Here is a 19,476-nt window from a genome sequence, read left to right as displayed (position 1 = left end):
GATTACCTCGAATCATAGAATCCTTCAGTGCAGAAGGTGGCCATTCGGCCCATCGAGTCTGCACCGACCACAATCCCACCCAGACCCTATCCCCGTAACCCCGTGCATTTACCCTAGCTAGTCCCCCTGACATTAAGGGACAATTTAGCACGGCCAATCCACCTAACCAGCACATGTTTGGACTGTGGGAGGAAACCGGAGCACCCGGAGGAAACCCACGCAGACACGGGGAGAACGTGCAGACTCCGCACAGACAGTGACCCAAGTCAGGAATTAAACCCGGGTCCCTGGCGCTGTGAGGCAGCAGTGCTAACCCACCGTGCCACCACGCTGCCCACGCACTCACTCCCCCCCCCCCTCCATCCCCAGCCATACTCTCTCTTACCTGCTGCGCCTGTGTGCCATCTTTCTGTGTTGCGTGTGCAAGTACCCCCAAGTCCTTTTGTGCTGCAGGTTCCCCCCAATAACGCTCTGTTCTTTCGTTCTCCCTTCCAATATGAGCAACTTCACATTTTCCCATCTTATTGGAGAGGGAACAGAAAAGATTTACCAGGATGTTGCCTGGTATGGAGGGCATTAGCTATGAGGAGAGGTTGGAGAAACTTGGTTTGTTCTCACTGGAGCGACGGAGGTTGCGGGGCGACCTGGTAGAAGTCTACAAGATTACGAGAGGCAGAGTGGATAGTCAGAAGCTTTTTCCCCAGGGTGGAAGAGTTAATTACTAGGGGGCACAGGTTTAAGGTGTGAGGGGCAAGGTTTAAAGGAGATGTACGAGGCAAGTTTTTTTACACAGAGGGTGGTGGGTGCCTGGAACCTGCTGCTGGGGGAGGTAGTGGAAGCGGATACGATAGTGACTTTTAAGGGGAAACTAGACGAATACATGAATAGGATGGGAATAGAAGGATATGGGCTCTAAGTGTATACGGTTTTAGTTCAGGCAGGCATGGTGATTGGTGCAGGGTTGGAGGGCTGAAGGGCCTGTTCCTGTGCTGTGCTGTTCTTTGTTTATACCCCGTTTACCAACTCATTGCAAAGCGTCGCGGGGGTTGCAGAGTCTGACTTGCCCGTGCTCCCTAACAGGAAAGTGAAGTCTCTGGGGGACGACGATGCCTGGCTTGATGATGCCATGGCCTGGGTGGAAAAGAGCAGGAAACTGCAGCGGGAGAAGGAGATGGCCGAGAAGAGGGTGAGTATGGGCGACGGGGAGGGTGCAGGGACAGTGTGTGGGGGGTGCTGGGGGAGTGTGTGTGTGGGGAGCGCGCTGGGGGAGTGTGTGTGTGGGGAGCGCGCTGGGGGAGTGTGTGTGTGGGGAGCGCGCTGGGGGAGTGTGTGGGGGAGCGCGCTGGGGGAGTGTGTGGGGGAGCGCGCTGGGGAGAGTGGTGGCGTGTGTGGGGGGGACGCTGGGGGATGTGTGTGTGTGGGGGCTGCTGGGGGAGAGTGTGTGTGTGGGGGGGACGACGGGGAGGGTGCAGGGACAGTGTGTGGGGGGGGTGCTGGGGGAGAGTGTGTGGGGGGGGCGCTGGGGGAGTGTGTGGGGGGGTTGCTGGGGGGGTGTGTGTGGGGGGGGCCGCTGGGGGAGTGTGTGTGTGGGGGGGGGCCGCTGGGGGAGTGTGGTGTGTGGGGGGGGCGCTGGGGGAGTGTGTGTGTGTGTGTGGGGGGGGGGGGAGTTGCTGGGAGAGTGTGTGTGGGGGGGGGTTGCTGGGGGAGTGTGTGTGGGGGGGGGGTTGCTGGGGGAGTGTGTGTGGGGGGTTCTGGGGGAGTGTGTGTGTGGGGGGCGCTGGGGGAGTGTGTGTGGGGGGGGGGGGGGGGCCGCTGGGGGAGTGTGTGTGAGGGGGGCCGCTGGGGGAGTGTGTGTGTGTGGGGCGCTGGGGGAGAGTGTGTGGGGGGCGCTGGGGGAGTGTGTGTGGGGGGGGGGCTGCTGGGGGAGTGTGTGTGTGTGTGTGGGGGCCGCTGGGGGAGTGTGTGTGTGGGGGGCGCTGGGGGAGTGTGTGTGTGGGGGGCGCTGGGGGAGTGTGTGTGTGGGGGGCGCTGGGGGAGTGTGTGTGGGGGAGTGTGTGTGTGGGGGGTTCTGGGGGAGTGTGTGTGGGGGGTTCTGGGGGAGTGTGTGTGGGGGGCGCTGGGGGAGTGTGTGTGGGGGGCGCTGGGGGGAGTGTGTGTGGGGGGGGGGGGGGCCGCTGGGGGAGTGTGTGTGTGGGGGGCGCTGGGGGAGTGTGTGTGTGGGGGGCGCTGGGGGAGTGTGTGTGTGGGGGGCGCTGGGGGAGTGTGTGTGTGGGGGGCGCTGGGGGAGTGTGTGTGGGGGAGTGTGTGTGTGGGGGGTGCTGGGGGAGTGTGTGTGGGGGGTGCTGGGGGAGTGTGTGTGGGGGCGCTGGGGGAGTGTGTGGTGGGGGGCGCTGGGGGAGTGTGTGTGGGGGGGGGGGGGCCGCTGGGGAGTGTGTGTGTGGGGGGCGCTGGGGGAGTGTGTGTGGGGGGCACTGGGGGAGTGTGTGTGGGGGGCGCTGGGGGAGTGTGTGTGGGGGGCGCTGGGGGAGTGTGTGTGGGGGGGGGCCTCTGGGGGAGTGTGTGTGTGTGGGGGGGGGGCCGCTGGGGGAGTGTGTGTGTGTGGGGGGGGGGGGCCGCTGGGGGAGTGTGTGTGTGGGGGGTTCTGGGGGAGTGTGTGTGTGGGGGCGCTGGGGGTGTGTGTGGTGGGGGGGGGGGTTGCTGGGGGAGTGTGTGTGGGGGGGGGTTGCTGGGGGAGTGTGTGTGGGTGGGGCGGGGGCGCTGGGTTCTGTGGGGAGGTGGGGGGGGGGGGGGGGGTGGGGGGGGGTGTGGGGGGTTCTGGGGGAGTGTGTGGGGGGTCTGGGGGAGTGTGTGTGGGGGGTTCTGGGGGAGTGTGTGTGGGGGGTTCTGGGGGAGTGTGTGTGGGGGGTTCTGGGGGAGTGTGTGTGGGGGGTTCTGGGGGAGTGTGTGTGGGGGGTTCTGGGGGAGTTGTGTGGGGGGTTCTGGGGGAGTGTGTGTGGGGGGTTCTGGGGGAGTGTGTGTGGGGGGTTCTGGGGGAGTGTGTGTGGGGGGTTCTGGGGGAGTGTGTGTGGGGGTTCTGGGGGAGTGTGTGTGGGGGGGTTCTGGGGGAGTGTGTGTGGGGGGGTTCTGGGGGAGTGTGTCTGGGGGGTTCTGGGGGAGTGTGTGTGGGGGGTTCTGGGGGAGTGTGTGTGGGGGGTTCTGGGGGAGTGTGTGTGGGGGGCGCTCTGGGGGAGTGTGTGTGGGGGGCGCTGGGGGAGTGTGTGTGGGGGGCGCTGGGGGAGTGTGTGTGGGGGGGGGCCGCTGGGGGAGTGTGTGTGTGGGGGGCGCTGGGGGGAGTGTGTGTGTGGGGGGGCCTCTGGGGGAGTGTGGTGTGTGTGGGGGGGGGCCGCTGGGGGAGTGTGTGTGTGGGGGTTCTGGGGGAGTGTGTGTGGTGGGGGGTTCTGGGGGAGTGTGTTGTGGGGGGCGCTGGGGGTGTGTGTGTGGGGGGGGGGTTGCTGGGGGAGTGTGTGTGGGGGGGGGTTGCTGGGGGAGTGTGTGTGGGTGGGGCGGGGGCGCTGGGGGAGTGTGTGTGGGGGGTTCTGGGGGAGTGTGTGTGGGGGGTTCTGGGGGAGTGTGTGTGGGGGGTTCTGGGGGAGTGTGTGTGGGGGGTTCTGGGGGAGTGTGTGTGGGGGGGTTCTGGGGGGAGTGGTGTGTGGGGGGTTTCTGGGGGAGTGTGTGTGAGGGGTTCTGGGGGAGTGTGTGTGGGGGGTTCTGGGGGAGTGTGTGTGGGGGTTCTGGGGGAGTGTGTGTGGGGGGTTCTGGGGGAGTGTGTGTGGGGGGTTCTGGGGGAGTGTGTGTGGGGGGTTCTGGGGAGTGTGTGTGGGGGGTTCTGGGGGAGTGTGTGTGGGGGGTTCTGGGGGAGTGTGTGTGGGGGTTCTGGGGGAGTGTGTGTGTGGGGTTCTGGGGAGTGTGTGTGAGGGTTCTGGGGGAGTGTGTGTGGGGGGTTCTGGGGGAGTGTGTGTGGGGGGTTCTGGGGGAGTGTGTGTGGGGGGTTCTGGGGGAGTGTGTGGGGGGTTTCTGGGGGAGTGTGTGTGGGGGGTTCTGGGGGGGAGTGTGTGTGGGGGGTTCTGGGGGAGTGTGTGTGGGGGTTCTGGGGGAGTGTGTGTGGGGGGTTCTGGGGGGAGTGTGTGTGGGGGGTTCTGGGGGAGTGTGTGTGGGGGGTTCTGGGGGAGTGGTGTGGGGGGTTCTGGGGGAGTGTGTGTGGGGGGTTCTGGGGGAGTGTGTGTGGGGGGTTCTGGGGGAGTGTGTGTGGGGGTTCTGGGGGAGTGTGTGTGGGGGGTTCTGGGGGAGTGTGTGGGGGGTTCTGGGGGAGTGTGTGTGGGGGGTTCTGGGGGAGTGTGTGTGGGGGGTTCTGGGGGAGTGTGTGGGGGGTTCTGGGGGAGTGTGTGTGGGGGGTTCTGGGGGAGTGTGTGTGTGGGGCGTTCTGGGGGAGTGTGTGTGTGGGGGTTCTGGGGGAGTGTGTGTTGGTGGCGCTGGGGGAGTGTGTGTGTGGGTGGCGCTGGGGGAGTGTGTGTGTGGGTGGCGCTGGGGGAGTGTGTGTGTGGGGGGTTCTGGGGGAGTGTGTGTGTGGGGGGTTCTGGGGGAGTGTGTGTGTGGGGGGTTCTGGGGGAGTGTGTGTGTTGGGGGGTTCTGGGGGAGTGTGTGTGTGGGGGGTTCTGGGGGAGTGTGTGTGTGGGGGGTTCTGGGGGAGTGTGTGTGTGGGGGGTTCTGGGGGAGTGTGTGTGTGGGGGGTTCTGGGGGAGTGTGTGTGTGGGGGGCTCTGGGGGAGTGTGTGTGGGGGGCTCTGGGGGAGTGTGTGTGTGGGGGGCTCTGGGGAGTGTGTGTGTGGGGGGCGCTGGGGGAGTGTGTGTGTGGGGGGCGCTGGGGGAGTGTGTGTGGGGGGGGGGGGCCGCTGAGGGAGTGTGTGTGTGTGGGGGGGGGCCGCTGGGGGAGTGTGTGTGGGGGAGTGTGTGTGTGGGGGGTGCTGGGGGAGTGTGTGTGGGGGGCGCTGGGGGAGTGTGTGTGGGGGGCGCTGGGGGAGTGGTGTGTGTGGGGGGGCCGCTGGGGGAGTGTGTGTGTGGGGGGCGCTGGGGGAGTGTGTGTGGGGGGCGCTGGGGGAGTGTGTGTGTGGGGGGCGCGCTGGGGGAGTGTGTGTGGGGGGGGGCGCTGGGGGAGTATGTGTGTGTGGGGGGGGCCGCTGGGGGAGTGTGTGTGTGGGGGGTTCTGGGGGAGGGTGTGTGTGGGGGGCGCGGGGGGTGTGTGTGTGGGGGGGGGGTTGCTGGGGGAGTGTGTGTGGGGGGGGGTTGCTGGGGGAGTGTGTGTGGGTGGGGCGGGGGCGCTGGGGGAGTGTGTGTGTGGGGGGTTCTGGGGGAGGGTGTGTGTGGGGGGCGCTGGGGGTGTGTGTGTGGGGGGGGGGTTGCTGGGGGAGTGTGTGTGGGGGGGGGTTGCTGGGGGGAGTGTGTGTGGGTGGGGCGGGGGCGCTGGGGGAGTGTGTGTGGGGGGTGGGCTCTGGGGTAGTGTGTGGGGGGGCGCTGGGGGAGTGTGTGTGTGGGGGGCGCTGGGGGAGTGTGTGTGTGGGGGGCGCTGGGGGAGTGTGTGTGTGGGGGGCGCTGGGGGAGTGTGTGTGTGGGGGGCGCTGGGGGAGTGTGTGTGTGGGGGGCGCTGGGGGAGTGTGTGTGTGGGGGACGCTGGGGGAGTGTGTGTGTGGGGGGCGCTGGGGGAGTGTGTGTGTGGGGGGCGCTGGGGGAGTGTGTGTGTGGGGGGCGCTGGGGGGAGTGTGTGTGGGGGGGCGCTGGGGGAGTGTGTGTGTGGGGGGCGCTGGGGGAGTGTGTGTGTGGGGGGCGCTGGGGGAGTGTGTGTGTGGGGGGCGCTGGGGGAGTGTGTGTGTGGGGGGCGCTGGGGGAGTGTGTGTGTGGGGGGCGCTGGGGGAGTGTGTGTGTGGGGGGCGCTGGGGGAGTGTGTGTGTGGGGGGCGCTGGGGGAGTGTGTGTGTGGGGGGGCGCTGGGGGAGTGTGTGTGTGGGGGGCGCTGGGGGAGTGTGTGTGTGGGGGGCGCTGGGGGAGTGTGTGTGTGGGGGGCGCTGGGGGAGTGTGTGTGTGGGGGGCGCTGGGGGAGTGTGTGTGTGGGGGGCGCTGGGGGAGTGTGTGTGTGGGGGGCGCTGGGGGAGTGTGTGTGTGTGTGTGGGGCGCTGGGGGAGTGTGTGTGTGTGTGTGGGGCGCTGGGGGAGTGTGTGTGTGTGTGTGGGGCGCTGGGGGAGTGTGTGTGTGTCTGTGGGGCGCTGGGGGAGTGTGTGTGTGTGTGTGGGGCGCTGGGGGAGTGTGTGTGTGTGTGTGGGGCGCTGGGTGTGCGTGTGTGGGGGGCGCTGGGGGTGTGTGTGTGTCTATGTGGGTGCTGGGGGAGAGACAGGCAGGGTGGGGGTGCTGGCCTGTGGGGAGGGGGAGTGCGGGAATGCGCGTCAGGGTGTGTACAAAGCCTCAGCAACACCCAAGGTGCGGAGCGGGAGGCCAGTTCTTTACAGCGTCTGCAGAGTTGAAGATCTTTTCTCAATCCCTTGTCGGGTCTCGGTCAATAATCTTTGGGGCATTGATTCCAGGCCAAGCTCCTCGAGGAGATGGATGAGGAATTCGGCGTCAGTAACCTGGTTGAGGAGGAGTTGCAAACACAGAGACAGGTGAGGGCGCTCAGTGTTTCGGGGGGGGGGGGGGGGGGGGGTTGGTGGGGGGTTTGGGGGGGGGGGTTGGTGGGGGGTTTGGGGGGGGGGGGGGTTGGTGGGGGGTTTGGGGGGGGGGGGGGGGTTGGTGGGGGGTTGGGGGGGGGGGGGGGTTGGTGGGGGGTTGGGGGGGGGGGGGAGCGGGGGGAGACCCGGCTTGACATTACTGGCACTGGAGAAGCGCCAGGGCATCCCTCCATCGTGAGCCCACCTCACCTTCCCCCCTCCTCACCTTACCCACCCCCCCTTTCCCCGACCTCAGTCCCCCCCTTCCCTGACCTCAGTCCCCCCATCAGTGTTTGATGGGGGACAGTGTAGAGGGAGCTTTACTCTGTATCTAACTCGGTGCTGTACCTGTCCTGGGAGTGTTTGATGGGGGACAGTGTAGAGGGAGCTTTACTCTCTATCTAACCCCGTGCTGTCCCTGTCCTGGGAGTGTTTGATGGGGGACAGTGTAGAGGGAGCTTTACTCTGTATCTAACTCGGTGCTGTACCTGTCCTGGGAGTGTTTGATGGGGGACAGTGTAGAGGGAGCTTTACTCTGTATCTAACCCCGTGCTGTACCTGTCCTGGGAGTGTTTGATGGGGGACAGTGTAGAGGGAGCTTTAGTCTGTATTTAAACCCGTGCTGTACCTGTCCTGGGAGTGTTTGATGGGGAACAGTGTAGAGGGAGCTTTACTCTGTATCTAACGCCGTGCTGTACCTGTCCTGGGAGTGTTTGATGGGGGACAGTGTAGAGGGAGCTTTACTCTGTATCTGGGCAGAGCAGGAGCCATACCAAGCTGTGATACATCCGGAAAGGATGTTTCTACAGTGCACCTGTAAACATTTGAGAGAGTCGGAGCGGACATGCCAGTGAAAGGTTATCGGTTCTGTGTGGCGGGGGGCGGGGGGTTTAGAATCCAATGGGCCATGATCTTATTGAATGGGGGGGGGAGCAGGGTAGAGGGGCCGAGTGCCCTTACTCCTCATAGTTCACCACAGCAAATCTGCTCTGGGTTTCCGTAGCCATACCGGGGAAACAGCCTGCCCATCGAAGATGAACCCCTGAGGGATGAACCCCAGGCTGGTAAGCCCAGCACACGATGAGGGTGGCACAGTGGGTTAGCACTACTGCCCCACAGCACCAGGGACCCGGGTTCGATTCCCAGCTTGGGTCAATGTCTGTGCGGAGTCTGCACGTTCTCCCCGTGTCTGTGTGGGTTTCCTCCGGGTGCTCCGGTTCCCTCCCACAGTCCGAAAGATGTGCAGGTTCGGTGGATTGGCCATGCTAAATTGCCCCTTAGTGTCCAAAGATGTGCAGGTTAGGTGGATTGGCCATGCTAAATTGTCCCTTAGTGTCCAAAGATGTGCAGGTTCGGTGGATTGGCCATGCTAAATTGCCCCTTAGTGTCCAAAGATGTGCAGGTTAGGTGGATTGGCCATGCTAAATTGTCCCTTAGTGTCCAAAGATGTGCAGGTTAGGTGGATTGGCCGTGTTAAATTGTCCCTTAGTGTCAGGGGACGAGCTAGGGTAAATGTTACGGGAATAGAGCTTGAGTGGGATTGTGGTCGGTACAGACTCGATGGGCCGAACGTCCTCCTTCTGTATTATAGAGATTCAATGGGGGGAGCTTGTGTATGAACGGAACGCGGCAGTATATGCAGCGAGAGAGGAGGGTTCTTAATCACCGCACGCCCAAGATACGCTCCGTGACGGCAGGAGATGGGAGCTTGAGTTGCGCCGGGAACTGTATCGTAACCACTTTCTCTCTTTCTCCGCCCTTTTCAAAGTCTGCCTACACGTCCCGGGACCTGAAGGGGCTCACGGTCCAGCACGATATCGAGGCTTTCAAGGAGGGAGAGGCTGTGGTGCTGACGCTGAAGGATAAAGGTAAGCGCGGTGGGGGGAGAGAGGGAAGCAAACCTTCAAAAAGATTCCACAACACGGGAGGTTTCGTGCTGAGTGAGGGCATTAAGGCTTAGGGCGGGTAAACAGAATGAAGGCACGCATCAGCCGGCATCTGATTGTGATCCTGCAATCCCTACAGTGCCATTCGGCCCATTCGATTCCCGGCTTGACTCACTGTCTGTGTGGAGTCTGCACGTTCTCCCTGTGTCTGCGTGGGTTTCCTCCGGGTGCTCCGGTTTCCTCCCACAGTCCAAAAGATGTGCAGGTTAGGTGGATTGGCCATGCTAAACTGGTCCTAGTGTCAGGGCGGTTAGCAGGGTAAATGTGTGGTATTACGGGGATAGGGCCTGGGTGGGATTGTGGTTGGTGCAGACTCGATGGGTCGAATGGCCTCCTTCTGCACTGTAGGGATTCTATGACAGAGTATCTTACCCCACACACTTACCATGGTTAATCCACCTAACCTGCACATCTTTGGACACTAAGGGACAATTTAGCATGGCCAATCCCCCTAACCTGCACATCTTTGGACACTAAGGGACAATTTAGCATGGCCAATCCACCTAACCTGCACATCTTTGGACTGTGGGAGGAAACCCACGCAGACATGGGGAGAACGTGCAGACTCCACACAGACAGTGACCCAAGCCGGGAATCGAACCCAGGACCCTGGCGCTGAGAGGCAGCAGCGCTAACCCACTGTGCCGCTAATTGCATGCTGGAACAGGCTCGAGGGGCTGAAGGACCCCCCACTATGAACAGGCTGCACTCTGAGGGTATGTGATGGAGGGGGGAAAAATACACTTCACTATTCATTTTGACGAATTTGGAGAGAGGTATGATTTTAGTCTTTAAATGGGGGGTCATGCCATATGAGTGGCACAGTGTGTTCGCACTGCTGCCTCACAGCGCCAGGGACCCAGGTTCAATTCCGGCCTCGGGTCACTGTCTGTGTGGAGTCTGCACGTTCTCCCCGTGTCTGCGTGGGTTTCCTCCGGGTGCTCCGGTTTCCTCCCACAGTCCGAAGGATGTGCAGGTTAGGGGGATTGGCCGTGCTAAATTGCCCCTTAGTGTCCAAAGATGTGCAGGTTAGGGGGATTGGCCGTGCTAAATTGCCCCTTAGTGTCCAAAGATGTGCAGGTTAGGGGGATTGGCCGTGCTAAATTGCCCCTTAGTGTCCAAAGATGTGCAGGTTAGGGGGATTGGCCGTGCTAAATTGCCCCTTAGTGTCCAAAGATGTGCGGGTTAGGTGGATTGGCCGTGCTAAATTGCCTCTTAGTGTCCAAAGATGTGCAGGTTGGGTGGATTGGCCATGCTAAATTGCCCCTTAGTGTCCAAAGATGTGCAGGTTAGGGGGATTGGCCGTGCTAAATTGCCTCTTAGTGTCCAAAGCTGTGCGGGTTAGGTGGATTGGCCATGCTAAATTGCCCCTTAGTGTCCAAAGATGTGCAGGTTGGGTGGATTGGCCGTGCTAAATTGCCCCTTAGTGTCCAAAGATGTGCAGGTTAGGTGGATTGGCCATGCTAAATTGCCCCTTAGTGTCCAAAGATGTGCAGGTTAGGGGGATTGGCCGTGCTAAATTGCCCCTTAGTGTCCAAAGATGTGCAGGTTAGGGGGATTGGCCGTGCTAAATTCTCCCTCAGTGTAACCCGAACAGGTGCATAAGTGTGGCAACTCGGGGATTTTCACAGTAACTTCATTGCCGTGTGAATGTCAGCCTTGTGACTAATAAATAAACTTTAAAAATTTGTCAGGACAGAAATCGCACAGCAGGCAGGGCAGAATCTGCAGGTTTTGGACAGAGGGAGGTGTGTGTGGGGTGATTTACACTGTTGGGGCGGAGGAGGGGAGGGGGGAGAAGGGTTGTTTCCGAGAGGGGTAGTAGGAACACTGGCGCTGAGGGACGAGCTCTCGCTGGGAGGACCGGGTTGAGAGATGGTACTGTGTCACTTACCCCCCCCCCCCCCCCCCCCCCCGCCCCGCTCCCTCTCGGAGGACCGGGTTGAGAGATGATGCTGTACCGTGTAACGTTGTGTCACTTACCCCCCCCCCTCCCTCCCTGCTCCCTCCCAGGGGTCCTGGATGAGGAAGATGACGTCCTTGTCAACGTCAACATCTTGGACAAGGAACGAGCCACCAAGAACGTGGAGCAGAAGAAGAAGAAGCCTGACTACAAGCCCTATGAGGAGGAGGAGAGTATCGACGACATGGCCGTGGTGAGACCCCGACACCTGCCCCTTGTCGCTCCCTCGCCCGGGACGGCGCTGCAGCGTGAGGCGGTGGCGAGGGGTGTTGGTGAGGCTCCCACCCCCTCATCCAGACCGATGTCCCACCATCTGCACGTCCGGCAGTTCGCCGAGTTTAACTGACTGCGCAGAGCTGAGAATCAGCCAGGGTTCCTGCTCCTGATCCCTGTCCAGTGATCCCAGGGTTAGAGAGAGAGGGGAAATCAGCCAGGGTTCCTGCTCCTGATCACTGTCCAGAGACCCCAGGGTTAGAGAGAGAGGGGAAATCAGCCAGGGTTCCTGATCACTGTCCAGTGACCCCAGGGTTAGAGAGAGAGAGGGGAAATCAGCCAGGGTTCCTGATCTCTGTCCAGTGATCCCTGGGTTAGAGAGAGAGAGGGGAAATCAGCCAGGGTTCCTGATCACTGTCCAGTGACCCCAGGGTTCGAGAGAGAGAGGGGAAATCAGCCAGGGTTCCTGATCACTGTCCAGTGACCCCAGGATTAGAGAGAGAGGGGAAATCAGCCAGGGTTCCTGCTCCTGATCTCTGTCCAGTGACCCCAGGGTTAGAGAGAGAGAGGGGAAATCAGCCAGGGTTCCTGCTCCTGATCACTGTCCAGTGATCCCTGGGTTAGAGAGAGAGAGGGGAAATCAGCCAGGGTCCCTGATCACTGTCCAGTGACCCCAGGGTTAGAGAGAGAGAGGGGAAATCAGCCAGGGTTCCTGCTCCTGATCACTGTCCAGTGACCCCAGGGTTAGAGAGAGAGGGGAAATCAGCCAGGGTTCCTGATCACTGTCCAGTGATCCCTGGGTTAGACAGAGAGGGGGAAATCAGCCAGGGTTCCTGATCACTGTCCAGTGATCCCTGGGTTAGAGAGAGAGGGGAAATCAGCCAGGGTTCCTGATCACTGTCCAGTGACCCCAGGGTTAGAGAGAGAGGGGAAATCAGCCAGGGTTCCTGCTCCTGATCACTGTCCAGTGACCCCAGGATTAGAGAGAGAGGGGAAATCAGCCAGGGTTCCTGCTCCTGATCACTGTCCAGTGATCCCAGGGTTAGAGAGAGAGAGGGGAAATCAGCCAGGGTTCCTGATCACTGTCCAGTGACCCCAGGGTTAGAGAGAGAGAGGGGAAATCAGCCAGGGTTCCTGCTCCTGATCACTGTCCAGTGACCCCAGGGTTAGAGAGAGAGAGGGGAAATCAGCCAGGGTTCCTGATCACTGTCCAGTGACCCCAGGATTAGAGAGAGGGGGGAAATCAGCCAGGGTTCCTGATCACTGTCCAGTGATCCCTGGGTTAGACAGAGAGGGGGAAATCAGCCAGGGTTCCTGATCACTGTCCAGTGATCCCAGGATTAGAGAGAGAGGGGAAATCAGCCAGGGTTCCTGCTCCTGATCACTGTCCAGTGATCCCAGGGTTAGAGAGAGAGGGGAAATCAGCCAGGGTTCCTGCTCCTGATCACTGTCCAGTAACCCCAGGGTTAGAGAGAGAGAGGGGAAATCTGCCAGGGTCCCTGATCTCTGCCAGTGATCCCTGGGTTAGACAGAGAGGGGGAAATCAGCCAGGGTTCCTGCTCCTGATCCCTGTCCAGTGACCCCAGGGTTAGAGAGAGAGAGGGGGGAAATCAGCCAGGGTTCCTGATCACTGTCCAGTGACCCCAGGGTTAGAGAGAGGGGGGAAATCAGCCAGGGTTCCTGCTCCTGATCACTGTCCAGTGATCCCTGGGTTAGAGAGAGAGGGGGGAAATCAGCCAGGGTCCCTGATCACTGTCCAGTGATCCCAGGGTTAGAGAGAGAGGGGAAATCAGCCAGGGTTCCTGATCACTGTCCAGTGATCCCTGGGTTAGACAGAGAGGGGGAAATCAGCCAGGGTTCCTGCTCCTGATCCCTGTCCAGTGACCCCAGGGTTAGAGAGAGAGAGAGGGGAAATCAGCCAGGGTTCCTGATCTCTGTCCAGTGACCCCAGGATTAGAGAGAGAGGGGAAATCAACCAGGGTTCCTGCTCCTGATCACTGTCCAGTGATCCCAGGATTAGAGAGAGAGGGGAAATCAGCCAGGGTTCCTGCTCCTGATCACTGTCCAGTAACCCCAGGGTTAGAGAGAGAGAGGGGAAATCAGCCAGGGTTCCTGATCACTGTCCAGTGACCCCAGGGTTAGAGAGAGAGAGGGGAAATCAGCCAGGGTTCCTGCTCCTGATCACTGTCCAGTGACCCCAGGGTTAGAGAGAGAGAGGGGAAATCAGCCAGGGTTCCTGATCACTGTCCAGTGACCCCAGGATTAGAGAGAGGGGGGAAATCAGCCAGGGTTCCTGATCACTGTCCAGTGATCCCTGGGTTAGACAGAGAGGGGGAAATCAGCCAGGGTTCCTGATCACTGTCCAGTGATCCCAGGATTAGAGAGAGAGGGGAAATCAGCCAGGGTTCCTGATCACTGTCCAGTGATCCCAGGATTAGAGAGAGAGGGGAAATCAGCCAGGGTTCCTGCTCCTGATCACTGTCCAGTGATCCCAGGGTTAGAGAGAGAGGGGAAATCAGCCAGGGTTCCTGCTCCTGATCACTGTCCAGTAACCCCAGGGTTAGAGAGAGAGAGGGGAAATCTGCCAGGGTCCCTGATCTCTGCCAGTGATCCCTGGGTTAGACAGAGAGGGGGAAATCAGCCAGGGTTCCTGCTCCTGATCCCTGTCCAGTGACCCCAGGGTTAGAGAGAGAGAGGGGGGAAATCAGCCAGGGTTCCTGATCACTGTCCAGTGACCCCAGGGTTAGAGAGAGGGGGGAAATCAGCCAGGGTTCCTGCTCCTGATCACTGTCCAGTGATCCCTGGGTTAGAGAGAGAGGGGGGAAATCAGCCAGGGTCCCTGATCACTGTCCAGTGATCCCAGGGTTAGAGAGAGAGGGGAAATCAGCCAGGGTTCCTGATCACTGTCCAGTGATCCCTGGGTTAGACAGAGAGGGGGAAATCAGCCAGGGTTCCTGCTCCTGATCCCTGTCCAGTGACCCCAGGGTTAGAGAGAGAGAGAGGGGAAATCAGCCAGGGTTCCTGATCTCTGTCCAGTGACCCCAGGATTAGAGAGAGAGGGGAAATCAACCAGGGTTCCTGCTCCTGATCACTGTCCAGTGATCCCAGGATTAGAGAGAGAGGGGAAATCAGCCAGGGTTCCTGCTCCTGATCACTGTCCAGTAACCCCAGGGTTAGAGAGAGAGAGGGGAAATCAGCCAGGGTCCCTGATCACTGTCCAGTGATCCCAGGGTTAGAGAGAGAGGGGGGAAATCAGCCAGGGTTCCTGCTCCTGATCACTGTCCAGTGATCCCTGGGTTAGAGAGAGAGAGGGGAAATCAGCCAGGGTTCCTGCTCCTGATCACTGTCCAGTGATCCCAGGGTTAGAGAGAGAGGGGAAATCAGCCAGGGTTCCTGCTCCTGATCACTGTCCAGTAACCCCAGGGTTAGAGAGAGAGAGGGGAAATCAGCCAGGGTCCCTGATCACTGTCCAGTGATCCCAGGGTTAGAGAGAGAGGGGAAATCAGCCAGGGTTCCTGATCACTGTCCAGTGATCCCTGGGTTAGACAGAGAGGGGGAAATCAGCCAGGGTTCCTGCTCCTGATCCCTGTCCAGTGACCCCAGGGTTAGAGAGAGAGAGAGGGGAAATCAGCCAGGGTTCCTGCTCCTGATCACTGTCCAGTGATCCCTGGGTTAGACAGAGAGGGGGAAATCAGCCAGGGTTCCTGCTCCTGATCCCTGTCCAGTGACCCCAGGGTTAGAGAGAGAGAGAGGGGAAATCAGCCAGGGTTCCTGCTCCTGATCACTGTCCAGTGACCCCAGGGTTAGAGAGAGAGAGGGGAAATCAGCCAGGGTTCCTGCTCCTGATCTCTGTCCAGTGATCCCAGGGTTAGAGAGAGAGAGGGGAAATCAGCCAGGGTTCCTGCTCCTGATCTCTGTCCAGTGATCCCAGGGTTAGAGAGAGAGAGGGGAAATCAGCCAGGGTTCCTGCTCCTGATCACTGTCCAGTGATCCCTGGGTTAGAGAGAGAGAGGGGAAATCAGCCAGGGACTGATGGGACCCCAGGGTTCCTGCTCCTGATCACTGTCCAGTGACCCCAGCGATGGGGGGAGAGAGGGGGGGTGAATCAGCCAGGGACTGATGGGAAAGCATCGCACCGAGGGTTCGATCGGCCTCTGACCGTTTCTCGCTCTGCTCCTCTTTCCAAGTGCATGGCCAAGTCGATCCTCTCCAAGTACGACGAGGAGATTGACGGTGAGAAGAAGAAGTCTTTCAGGCTGGAGGCTGGCGGGACGGCCGATGGCTCGTGGGAGCGGGAGCTGCAGCAGATCCGGGAGACCCTGCGGAGCCAGGCGCAGACCCTGGACATGCCGCAGATGAAGCTGGCAACTGAGTTCTACACCGAGGAGGAGATGGTGAGGCCGGCGGGAGGGGCCCTGAGGTGGAATGAATGCTGTATCACCATGCTCTGGGTCTGGCCACACTGCTAACCCCTCTCTCTCTCTCGCTCCCAGGTCACGTTTAAGAAAACCAAAAGGAGAGTGAAGAAGATCCGGAAGAAGGAAACCTCATCAACAGCAGACGACCTTCTCACCCAAGGGCACGAGAGCACAGTCTCGGACTACGGATCCAGGCGAGTTGCGCCCTGACTGCTGTGCAGTTTTATCTTTTCGTGGGGGTGGGGGGGGTGCCGTCGCTGACAAGCCCGCCATTCCGTTGCCCGCCCCTGATTGCCCCATGAACTGAGTGTCTCGCTCGGCCCATTTCAGAGGGGGGGGGGGAGCGGTTGAGAGTCGACCACATTGCTGTGGCTCTGGAGTCGCATGTAGGCCAGACCGGGGTAAGGACGGCAGATTTCCTTCCCGAAAGGACATTAGTGAACCAGATGGGTTTTTCCGACTATCGGTGATGGTTGTCACGGTCACCCTCACTGTGGCTAAACATTGAATCCTTCGACAGCACCTTCCAAACCCGCCGCCTCGACCAGCGAGAAGGACAAGGGGGGGGGGGGGGCAGCAGACACATGGGGAACACCCACCACCTGCAAGTTCCCCCCTCCGAGCCACTCACCATCCCGACTTGGAAATATATCGGCCGTTCCTTCACTGTGGCTGGGGTCAAAATCCTGGAACTCCCTCCCTAACAGCACTGTGGGTGTACCTACACCACACACGGGGGACTGACTGATGTCCAATCACAATCCTGGAACTCCCTCCCTAACAGCACTGTGGGTGTACCTACACCACACACGGGGGACTGACTGATGTCCAATCACAATCCTGGAACTCCCTCCCTAACAGCACTGTGGGTGTACCTACACCACACACGGGGACTGACTGATGTCCAATCACAATCCTGGAACTCCCTCCCTAACAGCACTGTGGGTGTACCTACACCACACGGGGACTGACTGATGTCCAATCGCAATCCTGGAACTCCCTCCCTAACAGCACTGTGGGTGTACCTACACCACACACGGGGACTGACTGATGTCCAATCACAATCCTGGAACTCCCTCCCTAACAGCACTGTGGGTGTACCTACACCACATGGGGATTGACTGATGTCCAATCACAATCCTGGAACTCCCTCCCTAACTGCACTGTGGGTGTACCTACACCACACGCAGGGACTGACTGATGTCCAATCACAATCCTGGAACTCCCTCCCTAACTGCACTGTGGGTGTACCTACACCACACACGGGGGACTGACTGATGTCCAATCACAATCCTGGAACTCCCTCCCTAACAGCACTGTGGGTGTACCTACACCACACGGGGACTGACTGATGTCCAATCACAATCCTGGAACTCCCTCCCTAACAGCACTGCGGGTGGACCTACACCACACACGACTGACTGATGTCCAATCACAATCCTGGAACTCCCTCCCTAACAGCACTGTGGGTGTACCTACACCACACACGGGGACTGACTGATGTCCAATCACAATCCTGGAACTCCCTAACAGCGCTGTGGGTGTACCTACACCACACACGGGAACTGACTGATGTCCAATCACAATCCTGGAACTCCCTAACAGCACTGTGGGTGTACCTACACCACACACGGGGGACTGACTGATGTCCAATCACAATCCTGGAACTCCCTCCCTAACAGCACTGTGGGTGTACCTGCACCACACACGGGGACTGCAGCGGGTTCAAGATGGCGGCTCACCCACCGTCTTCTGAAGGGGACAATTGGGGATGGGGGAGAAATGCTGGGGGATAAATGCCAGCGACACCCACGCCCCGTGAAATTATTTGTTTCGGAATGCGGAATTATTATTAAGTTATGGAGAAAATGCTGTTATGGAGGCGCCCGCCCCACTCGAGACGCGCGAGATACTCATTCTGGTGTGCCCACCTTTGACAGAGATCGTGGCCGGGGCTGGAAGCTTAACAATGAGACCAGGACGGAGGCCGAGGGTGACGCAGAACGAGCCGAGGCCGCAGCTCCAGAGATACAAACCGCGTCCGATGACGTGCGCGTGGAAAACATGGACATCAGTGACGGTATGTCCGGGAGGGCGTCCCGGTTGGGTTGGCCACAAAGATGGGGGGTTTCCTCTCGTGGCTATGTGTTTGAACATAGAACAGTACAGCACAGAACAGGCCCTTCGGCCCACGATGTTGTGCCGAGCTTTGTCCCAAACCAAGATCAAGCTATCCCACTCCCTACCATCCTGGTGTGCTCCATGTGCCTATCCAATAACCGCTTAAATGTTCCGAAAGTGTCCGACTCCACTATCACTGCAGGCAGTCCATTCCACACCCCAACCACTCTCTGCGTAAAGAACCTACCTCTGATATCCTTCCTGTATCTCCCACCATGAACCCTATAGTTATGCCCCCTTGTAATAGCTCCATCCACCCGAGGAAATAGTCTTTGAACGTTCACTCTATCTATCCCCTTCATCATTTTATAAACCTCTATTAAGTCTCCCCTCAGCCTCCTCCGCTCCAGAGAGAACAGCCCTAGCTCCCTCAACCTTTCCTCATAAGACCTACCCTCCAAACCAGGCAACATCCTGGTAAATCTCCTCTGCACTCCTTCCAGCGCTTCCACATCCTTCTTACAGTGAGGTGACCAGAACTGCACACACTATTCCAAATGTGGTCTCACCAAGGTCCTGTACAGTTGCAGCATAACCCCACGGCTCTTAAATTCCAACCCCCTGTTAATAAAAGCTAACACACTATAGGCCTTCTTCACAGCTCTATCCACTTGAGTGGCGACCTTTAGAGATCTGTGGATATGAACCCCAAGATCTCTCTGTTCCTCCACAGTCTTCAGAACCCTACCTTTGACCCTGTAATCCACATTTAAATTAGTCCTACCAAAACAGACTTAAGCAAAATGCAGTGCGCTGATGTTGGAGGCGTGACTTTATTTAACCAAACGATCGAATGGGAGAATGACACGAGGAAGCCCTGCATTCGGGCTAAAGAATGCGGGCAGCCGGATATCAGTCTGAAGTAGAATGCCGCTGTGAAGGCAATCATACATTCCCAAAATCATTTGCCCACCTTTCCGGTGGGCGCTAACCAGTAACATTAATACAAACCAGTCAATAATCATCCTGTCATTCAAGTTAAAGTTTATTTATTAGTCACAAGTAAGGCTTACATTAACACCGCAATGAAGTTACTGTGAAAACGCCCCGGTCGCCCACACTCTGGCGCCTGTCCGGTTACACTGAGGGAGAATTTAGCATCTAACCAGCATGTCTTTCGGACTGTGGGAGGAAACCGGAGCACCCGGAGGAAACCCACGCAGACACAGGGAGAACATGCCAACTCCACACAGACAGTGACCCGAGCCGGGAATCGAACCCAGGTCCCTGGCGCTGTGAGGCAGCAGTGCTAACCACCGTGCCACCTACCTAACTCCAGCCAAAAACAACACACATCCGGACCTCATGGGATTTCATTTGTCATTATACACGAATGTTACCTCCCTTCTGTTGCCCAGCAAATACGGCACGCTGGACAATGAGATGATTCCCACCGAATTGAATCCACGTGATTCTCGTCTGACCCTGAGAAATTCTTTGTCTGCTCGTCACCTGCATTACCTCTCGGAGTTGTATGACCCTATTCATAAGGCTCGCATTGGTAGCCATCTTGTTCCCGACCACTGCTGACAGCATTACTGCAATTCAGGGGACCTATTATTGCTTCCCTCTCCTGCCAGGGCCTTGCTGTATTGTGTCACTGACTGAAGTTTCACAAAACGTAACCAAAAGCAAAACACGTGCATCTTGTAAATTCAAAATAAATGTTCTAAATGAGAAGTATTTGTTAATCGTACAGAGCTGTCTTCTATGGCAACAGCCCTGGCTGGCTTACGTACCCATAGTTTAAGATCATTTGTTCTTAAGTTAGTGTTGTGTTAGTGTTCCTAGATCTATGGTTACGTGTTTATTAACCAAATTAACCCTACAACAGGCCAGATCGAGTAAACGATGGCAGATTTCCTTCCCTAAAGGTCACTAACCACCCATCCTGGGTTCGATTCCCGGCCTCGGGTCACTGTCTGTGCGGAGTCTGCACGTTCTCCCCCGTGTCTGCGTGGATTTCCTCCGGGTGCTCCGGTTTCCTCCCACCGTCCAAAGATGTGTGGGTTAGGTGGATTGGCCA

The 19,476-nt window shown here is 59.1% G+C and overlaps 1 protein-coding gene across 2 annotated transcripts in view; it reads left to right on the top strand.

Moving 5' to 3' along the window:
- Positions 1–19,476, top strand: part of sart1 (spliceosome associated factor 1, recruiter of U4/U6.U5 tri-snRNP) — a 56,741-nt gene that overhangs the window by 13,505 nt on the left and 23,760 nt on the right. For both annotated transcript variants that reach the window (XM_078202788.1, XM_078202787.1), the window contains 7 exons: positions 1,081–1,186; positions 6,607–6,684; positions 8,498–8,597; positions 10,689–10,831; positions 15,039–15,245; positions 15,345–15,463; positions 17,210–17,349. In XM_078202788.1, coding sequence (XP_078058914.1) covers positions 1,081–1,186; positions 6,607–6,684; positions 8,498–8,597; positions 10,689–10,831; positions 15,039–15,245; positions 15,345–15,463; positions 17,210–17,349 — 893 coding nt within the window. The remainder of the gene's footprint in view (positions 1–1,080; positions 1,187–6,606; positions 6,685–8,497; positions 8,598–10,688; positions 10,832–15,038; positions 15,246–15,344; positions 15,464–17,209; positions 17,350–19,476) is intronic.

This window comes from Mustelus asterias, unplaced genomic scaffold (genome assembly GCF_964213995.1).
Source record: "Mustelus asterias unplaced genomic scaffold, sMusAst1.hap1.1 HAP1_SCAFFOLD_97, whole genome shotgun sequence".
Taxonomy (NCBI): domain Eukaryota; kingdom Metazoa; phylum Chordata; class Chondrichthyes; order Carcharhiniformes; family Triakidae; genus Mustelus; species Mustelus asterias.
This window is presented reverse-complemented; position numbering and strand designations above follow the sequence as displayed.